The 8,896-nt window shown below is 40.4% G+C and overlaps 1 protein-coding gene across 1 annotated transcript in view; it reads right to left on the bottom strand.

Moving 5' to 3' along the window:
- Positions 1-580: 580 nt before the first annotated feature.
- LOC101733326 overlaps positions 581-8,896 on the bottom strand; it is a 58,073-nt gene continuing 49,757 nt past the window's right edge. Inside the window, exons 49-54 of the mRNA XM_031893419.1 lie at positions 6,956-7,050; positions 6,531-6,649; positions 5,585-5,749; positions 3,810-4,009; positions 2,928-3,031; positions 581-1,187 (exon numbers count right to left, since the gene is read on the bottom strand). Coding sequence (XP_031749279.1) covers positions 1,036-1,187; positions 2,928-3,031; positions 3,810-4,009; positions 5,585-5,749; positions 6,531-6,649; positions 6,956-7,050 — 835 coding nt within the window. The 3' untranslated portion in view covers positions 581-1,035. The remainder of the gene's footprint in view (positions 1,188-2,927; positions 3,032-3,809; positions 4,010-5,584; positions 5,750-6,530; positions 6,650-6,955; positions 7,051-8,896) is intronic.

Genomic DNA, 8,896 nt, shown 5'->3' with positions numbered 1-8,896 from the left:
ATAAAACAGTACCTGTACTTGATCCCAACTAAGATATAATTACCCCTTATTGGGGGCAGAACAGCCCTATTGGGTTTATTTCATGGTTAAATGATTCCCTTTTCTCTGTAATAATAAAACAGTACCTGTACTTGATCCCAACTAAGATATAATTACCCCTTATTGGGGGCAGAACAGCCCTATTGGGTTTATTTCATGGTTAAATGATTCCCTTTTCTCTGTAATAATAAAACAGTACCTGTACTTGATCCCAACTAAGATATAATTACCCCTTATTGGGGGCAGAACAGCCCTATTGGGTTTATTTCATGGTTAAATGATTCCCTTTTCTCTGTAATAATAAAACAGTACCTGTACTTGATCCCAACTAAGATATAATTACCCCTTATTGGGGGCAGAACAGCCCTATTGGGTTTATTTCATGGTTAAATGATTCCCTTTTCTCTGTAATAATAAAACAGTACCTGTACTTGATCCCAACTAAGATATAATTACCCCTTATTGGGGCAGAACAATCCTATTAGGTTTAATTAATGTTTTATTGATTTTTTAGTAGACTTAAGGTATGGGGGATCCAAATTACGGAAAGACCTCTTATCCGGAATACCCTTGGTCCCGAGCATTCTGGATAAGGGGTCCTATACCTGTACAATATTATATAGTATTAGCTGAGCTTGATGAGTTACATAGGAGAAGGTAAGGAATACTTCTATCAGCATAAAGAACATTCCATCATGCAAACAAAGAGATGCCAAAGGGACCAGCGGGACCAAGACTGGGGGGGAAATGGGGTGAATATGGGGTGAATATAGTTACAAATGGTGCAAGGTTTTCAGGGTCTAGATGCAACTCTCATATCAGATCCACTGAGCCATTCCTACTATATCATACCCAGAGACAAGTAAGGTGGGTGAGTTCATCACATTTAGACCCCCATACATTATTATCAGGAAAAAAGAGAAATGAGAAAACAAATGAACAAAAGAAAGTAAATGTCTTCCATTAGGACCTTTCAATCCACAATCAGGTCAGGTCCTAGGACAGGACGCAATATCTGTTGTAACTTACTTCATCGAGATTTGGATAATATAATAGAGTGTCATTATAGGTTGATTGTTCGCAGAATCGGCCCATATTTGAAAGCAGCCATTTGTACTGGTCTGGTGAACCGGAGGAGCATGGAATATCTGGCAAGAGAAATATATATATATATATAGTATAATATATGGTCCTACTTGTCATAGCGGATTTAGAATGCTTCAGAATTCCAAGATATTAAGGGTTAAAGTGCAGTTAATATGAATGCATTTGGTTACAACAGCGCCACCTGCTGGTCACTTTCCCAACATGAAGTAGTCGAGGACGTAGTCGAGGAAGTAGTCGAGGAGAAAGAAAGAGGGCTGGTCTGATGTTCTTCTGGTTCGGTAGATATGAGAAAAGTTGTCTGAGGTTTCTAATGATTTCCCTACCCAGAAGAACATCAGATCGTCCCTCTTTCTTTCTCCTCGACTACTTCCTTGACTACGTCAGTTCAAAGTGACCAGCAGGCGGCGCTGTTCTATCAAAATGCATTCATATTAACAATACATTAACCCTTAATATCTTATAATAAAAAATAAATAATGAATGTAAATTGCAAAAGTGCTTAGAATAGCACTCTCACTCATTTTTACTTATTGAAAAGGTTTACTTATCCTTTAAAACAGCTCACTTTCATAGAGCCATAGAAGGTTTGCTTTAGTCTCACCAAGCATTGTGTCCCCCAAAGTTGTTTTTTCCCCCCCAGTCATGGAAATAATTTGCTATTGGAGAATTAAATTGAGTGATAGAAAGAATTTCACTCAAACCAATGATGATTTGGTTGCAATGGATCTCAGCAGATCCTGAGCTCATACAATTTTCTGACTGAAAAAATACTGATGAAAATATATAAAAAATCTTGATCTACAAGAGAAATGCTGTTTGTTATTGGATAATAATGGATAATAACTCTCTCAACTATCGATAAATCAGCCCCCAGCTTACTCAGTTATTCAGGCCAATATGGGATTGGTTAATATAAAGGGGAACTCCGGCCTCCGAATCAAAAGTTGAGCCCCAGAAAACCCCTAATATACCTATCCCTGTAATCTGTTCCTTCAAAAAGTAGGAATAAATACCATTTTTATATGCTGAAATCCAGCTGCAAAACAGTTCTTCTCTTTCTGCATCATTTGAAATCCTGGCAGGGGAGGAGGGACTAAAACATTGATGTTACAAATTGTAACAACTTCTCCACAGTTTACAGACAGCATGCAGGAACTACATAACCCACAATGCATTGCACTGGGATCTTTTCCTTACTGACATCACGTGTGCAGGGGATTGTGGGATTGGGAGGATGGAGGCTGAAGGCAGGCTGAGGACAGGCCACTACTGTTACATTTTATTTGAGTCTCAAAATAGCCAGTCATATCAGCAGGGGAACAGGAGGCGGGGCTTAGGGAACTGTTCCAAACCATATTATTACATGAAAAACCAAGAAAAGGCTGCATATTTTTAATTGACGTATATTGCAAAGTTGCTTGAAACTATGTTTACTATTCAAAAAGTTCAAGTTGTGTTTGAGTGGAGTTCCCCTTTAATAATACCAAGCAAAAATTATACCCAGGGTCTAGTAATGTATAGCAACCAATCCGGTTTACAGCATACCATTCAATGCTACCTTCTGATTGGTTGCTATGGGTGCCTAGAACCTCTGCAGACATTTTGCTAAGGATGGCATTACCCACATAGGTTTCTTCGGAAGCCATTTTATTGTGGCACAGCAATTGTTTCTCCTCCAAAACCATGAATATTAGTCAGGCAAGTGAGACACAATAACTCTCAAGGCGTAATACACAACCCCACAGATTTTTTTGATATTTCCCCTGTTTTTGTTGACTTACCACTTCCTGTGAATTTATTTGTCAGGAAACTCTTCTCGAAATTATACACGTCTATTCTTCTTTGTGGTGACAGAACAGTGTATATGTTGTCCAGCGAGGCAATACTGCAAACACATACAGATGTCATTGTCTCTCCCTACAGACCTCACACAACTTGCCTGTTTATGGGGCATGAAGCGACTGACCCAACTTGTGGTAGAAATCAAAAAGTCAACTCCTTGTTATTTATTCTAAAATGGGGGTACATTGTTCCCTACATATATTTTACTGGTTATACATGGATTTTGTAAAAGTGTGTTTTAAAGGAGACACATCCTATAAAAATTATGAATGTACCAGTGAATTATACTCCTCTAGATATAGAAGGATTGTGCTTAAAAAAGTTGTGTTTCAGACTGATTTATTGAGAAATTCCACCAAAACCCCCACTAGTCCCGCCCATCTGTGCCACTTCCTGCTGGCTGAATTCTCTGGATGAGCTAGGGGGCCGGCGGCCCTCCGTAATCAGCTCTGTAGGATAGGAACCAATCAGCAGCTAGGCTGACCTGATAGGGAACTGAAGCCTGCCTTGGCTTGTGTGAGTGCAGGGCTGTGATTGGCTGTCCCCCTCCTACTGTGCTTCTGGCAGGGACCGTTAGGACACGCCCACTCTTCATTTCAAACACAGTGATAGGATCTATAGGGGGCTCCAACACAGTATATTTTTCATAATTGCCTACAGGATTAGGGGTTTTCCCTTTATCCCATATGTCTCCTTTAAAGCTTGGTATTAAGTTATTTATTGAACTCCTGATTGCCATGTTGATGATTATCCTTGGACTTGTATAAAAGACATGGCAGAATAGTCGAAGACTGGACAACAAATCGTATTTGACTACTTACATAACTTCGTAGACTTGACAGCTAATGTCCATGGAAATAGTTTCCAGCATGGTCCCATTAATTCCGGGAAGCAAGAAGGCAATCTGATTCATCCACCTCTGAGCGCCGCTTACGGAGAGGGTGTCTGGATTACTAAAGAGAGCTTCAAACGTTCTCATCAATATGGCATCTCTCACATTGTTTGACAGTGATGCTCCTTGCTACAAAAAAAAGACAAGAAAATGAGAATATATAGATGTGAACTATCTACTAAATGGTAGTGTGTTGGGGGGATCCTTAATGGAGAAGGATCTAGGGGTTTTTGTAGATAGCAAGTTGTCTAATGCCAGGCAGTGTCATTCTGTGGCTACTAAAGCAAATAAAGTGCTGTCTTGTATAAAAAGGGCATTGACTCAAGGGATGAGAACATAATTTTGCCCCTTTATAGGTCCCTGGTAAGGCCTCACCTTGAGTATGCAGTGCAGTTTTGGGCTCCAGCCCTTAAGAAGGATATTAATGAGATGGAGAGAGTGCAGAGACTGCAACTAAACTGGTAAAGGGGATGGAAGGGTTAAACTATGAGGTGAGACTGTCGAGGTTGGGGTTGTTTTCTCTGGAAAAGAGGCGCTTGCGAGGGGACATGATTACTCTGTACAAGTACATTAGGGGGGATTATAGACAGATGGGGGGGTTCTTTTTTCCTATAAAAACAATCAACGCACCACAATAAGCTTAGGGCACTCAGCAGATAGGAAGCAGGCTTGTATAGCGCCTATAGTGGCAGGAACACTGAACGGACTGAACTGGTTGGTCCATCTAGTCTGCCCATTATTGAGTCATTAAAATTGGCTGGTTCCTTCCAGTTACATGTTTTGTACCTGGTTTAAGCTATCATGTCCCATAAAAGCGATCAACGCACCAGAGGCCCCCCCTTTAGATTAGAGGAATGGAGCTTCCATTTGAAGCAGCGTAGGGGGTTCCTCACGGTGAGGGCAGTGAGGTTGGGAAATGCCCTGCCGGGGGATGTTGGGTAGGGGGTTCCTCACGGTGAGGGCAGTGAGGTTGGGGAATGCCCTGCCGGGGGATGTTGGGTAGGGGGTTTTCACGGTGAGGGCAGTGAGGTTGGGGAATGCCCTGCCGGGGGATGTTGGGTAGGGGGTTCCTCACGGTGAGGGCAGTGAGGTTGGGGAATGCCCTTCCTAGTGATGGGGTAATGGCAGATTCTGTTAATGCCTATAAGAGGGGCCTGGATGAGTTATGACTATTGTGATACTAATATCTACAGTTAGTATTACTGGTTGTATATATAGTTTGTGTATGTGAGTGTATAGATTGGTAGGTGTGGGTTGTGTGTGCTGGGTTTACTTGGAAGGGTTGAACTTGATGAACTCTGGTCTTTTTTTCAACCCTATGTAACTATGTAACTATCTGGAGCAAATCAAGCACAGAAATCTGCATTTTGCACGCAAGGCTGGGCAAGAAAGATATGAAGTTCTACTGCCATCATCTTGCTCTACATTATTCCACCTTGTTTTAAATTCTCTTCTGTGGTGCCCCATTATATTTGGGGCTCAGAAGTGATTCCTGTCCATTAAAGAGAGCTCTAATCACTATGTACCCCTGGTCACCAATGAGCCTGGGCCAATTTGTCAACAGTGCATTTGTTTTCCTCCATCTTTACTCTATTCATTTGGCTTGGTTTTGTACCAATATGGATCCATAAGAACTTCTTCCAGTGGGAATATAATAAACTCCCTCCCAATTTCAGAAAGAGGCTTTCCTGAAATTTCACTTACCTTCATTAGAAAGCATGCTATGGATTCAGTCATGTTATCCAGGAAGGCAATATCGGACCCAACATTGTTGTAGACGGTGTTGATGCCTAAAACACTGTTAATGATGGAGGTGGATGCAATGGCCGTGCCAGCCTCGTTTCCACTGAGGAGCGTCAAACCACTGGCCTGCAGAAAAGAACACGTAAAAGAAGTGCTTAGCTGGAAGCGTATAGTCTTAGCTGTATAGATACACTTATAGATATACGTATAGACCAATTGACTGTGTTCAGTTCTCAAGGCTAGATGAGCACACGTTGGCCATAGATGTATTCTTTAGCAAAATAACTATTTGTAAACCCTTCCTTACAAGCAAAGTTGAATGAAACAGGAAGATTAGAAGACAAACTTCTTACTCTTGTGGGCAGAAAGGTGATTTTAATTTGCAGTTATCCAAGATAACCTATCCAAAAGTAACTTAAAATGGTCAAAGCAATTAAGTTGCAGATCAATAGAATGTTTGATCCCCAACTCCAAAGTTGCTCCCCTCTATTTCTAAAGTATTTCTTGTAGGTTGGCCTCTTGGTAAATACAGCATCTATAGCAGTGATCCCCAACCTGTGGCTCGTTAGAAACATATCGCTAACTGCCCCTTTGATGTTGGTGGCCTCAAAGTAGGTGCCCATTTTGAAATGTCTGGCTTGGAGACACGTTTTGGAAGAATAGAAGCACAGTTTTACTCCAGACAGAGCCTCCTGCAGGTTAACCATCCACATGGGGCTACCAAATAGCCAATCACAGTCCTTTATTTGCCCCCCCAAGGAGCTTTTTTTCATACTTGTGTGGCTCCCCAACACTATTTCATCTGTGTCACAAGTAAAAATGCTTGGGGTTTCCTGGTCTAGAGTATCCTTAACAACATTTTGTAGGCCACTTTGCACAGACTCCTTGGTTAAAAACGTTTACTTACAATATCAAATGTTGGGTATAAAGCCACCAGTGGATCCCATTGTACTTCTTTAGTGAATTTTCCAAAGTATTTAAGAAGCCAGTCTCTACTGGACAGATCAGGGCTGGTACAAGCAAATCCTAGAGAGAAAGACTTAAGGTTAATGATCCCTAATGCCAAGATAATTACTATTGAAAGGACCTTATTCTACATCTACCTCTTCCTTATTCTACCTCTATCTCTACCTCAAAAGTAATTTTGAGAAGTCATCTGAGTAAAAATGGAGGTTATGTCATACCTGCTTCTTGGTTGCTATGGGTTACAATAACTAGACCATGTTACACCTGTTATTCTATTACTGTCTTGATGTCCAACTTTTCCAACACAAGGTAACATAGTAACTTGGGTTGAAAAAAGACATACGTCCATCAAGGTATTAATCTTACCAGACATTTGTTTCTGTTGTTGAAGAACTGAAAGCTGGAAATCATATATGGCTCCATAATTCTGTATGTACGAGGTGTTAGTAAAGACTTCCACCCTATAAGGAAGACAAGAAGATATTTTTGTTGGTTTTCTGACCATTTTTAAAAATGATGAAAGTGGACCCAAGTCATATTCAGAATTGCCTGCGATTAAAGTTTCTGGGACTTTTCATCTGGGGGAATGGGAAACTATTAGTCAATGTTGGACTGGAAATGTCAATAAAGTATTAAAGAAGGCCTTCTGTAGGCTGCCATTCCACATGGGGCTACCAACTAACCAATCACAGCTCTTATCGGCACCCCCCTAGGAACTTTTTTTTTTCATGCTTGTGTTGCTCCCCAACTTTTTTTTATATTTAAATGTGGCTCACAGGTAAATAAGGTTGGGGACATCTGCTTTACATTACAAGGAAGAAGTTAGGTTAAATTCATTCTAAACTATTTATATAAAAGTTGAAATTTTCCTTGTATTTTTCTCCTACATATATGCAGGGGTGAAGGTGCTATAAATGCAAATCCTCATGAATGAAGACCGGGAAATGATACTTGATTGGCCTGGCAAATATATATGATTATGGGTTGTATTACTAAAGTAGGTCCCTTGTTGGCACTGTTGGCCATCTAGATGACCATGGCTTGAACTATTAATTTTTATGCCTTGTTAATACTATTCTCTCCATCTAGATGATTATGGCTTGTGTAAGTAATGGAAATTTCTTGTTGATACTGTTCTATCCACTTATATGACCATCACTTGAACTACTAATATTTATGCCTTGTTGGTACTGTTCTATCCACCCAGATGTCCATCACTTGAACTACTAATATTTATGCCTTGTTGGTACTGTTCTATCCACCCAGATGTCCATTGCTTGATCTACTAATATTTACGTCTTGTTGGTATTGTTCTATCCACCCAGATGTCCATTGCTTGATCTACTAATGTTTATGCCTTGTTGGTACTGTTCTATCCACCCAGATGTCGATCACTTGAACTACTAATGTTTATGCCTTGTTGGTACTGTTCTATCCACCCAGATGTCCATCACTTGAACTACTAATGTTTATGCCTTGTTGGTACTGTTCTATCCACCCAGATGTCCATCACTTGAACTACTAATGTTTATGCCTTGTTGGTACTGTTCTATCCACCCAGATGTCCATCACTTGAACTACTAATGTTTACGCCTTGTTAGTACTGTTCTATCCACCCAGATGTCCATCGCTTGAACTACTAATATTTACGCCTTGTTGGTACTGTTCTGTCCATTGCTTGAACTACTAATATTTATGCCTTGTTGGTACTGTTCTATCCACCCAGATGTCCATCACTTGAACTACTAATGTTTATGCCTTGTTGGTACTGTTCTATCCACCCAGATGTCCATCACTTGAACTACTAATGTTTATGCCTTGTTAGTACTGTTCTATCCACCCAGATGTCCATCGCTTGAACTACTAATATTTACGCCTTGTTGGTACTGTTCTGTCCATTGCTTGAACTACTAATATTTATGCCTTGTTGGTACTGTTCTATCCACCCAGATGTCCATCGCTTGAACTACTAATGTTTACGCCTTGTTGTTGGCACTATTCTAGCCACCGAGATCATTATAGCTTATATTTCTATTATGTTTATCCCTGTTCTGTCCAATCTATACTGAATTGTCTATACTAAATTTAACTCCCTTGTGGCTGGTCTTGGAACCTTGTGGCGTAACCTTGTGGCAGATGAGTACCATTGGGCCCCTCTCAAAGGAAAATATAGCAATAATTAATATACAGGTTCCTTGAGCACACCCTGGGTTTGGTTTACCTAACATTACAGAAAAGCAGCATCTCCTTATGCAGTATGACATTTACTATTCAGTCTATGTAACACAATATTGTATATATATCTAT

This window comes from Xenopus tropicalis, chromosome 9 (genome assembly GCF_000004195.4).
Source record: "Xenopus tropicalis strain Nigerian chromosome 9, UCB_Xtro_10.0, whole genome shotgun sequence".
NCBI lineage: Eukaryota > Metazoa > Chordata > Amphibia > Anura > Pipidae > Xenopus > Xenopus tropicalis.
The sequence above is the reverse complement of the archived record's forward strand: the minus strand, read 5'-3'. Positions and strand labels throughout refer to the sequence as shown.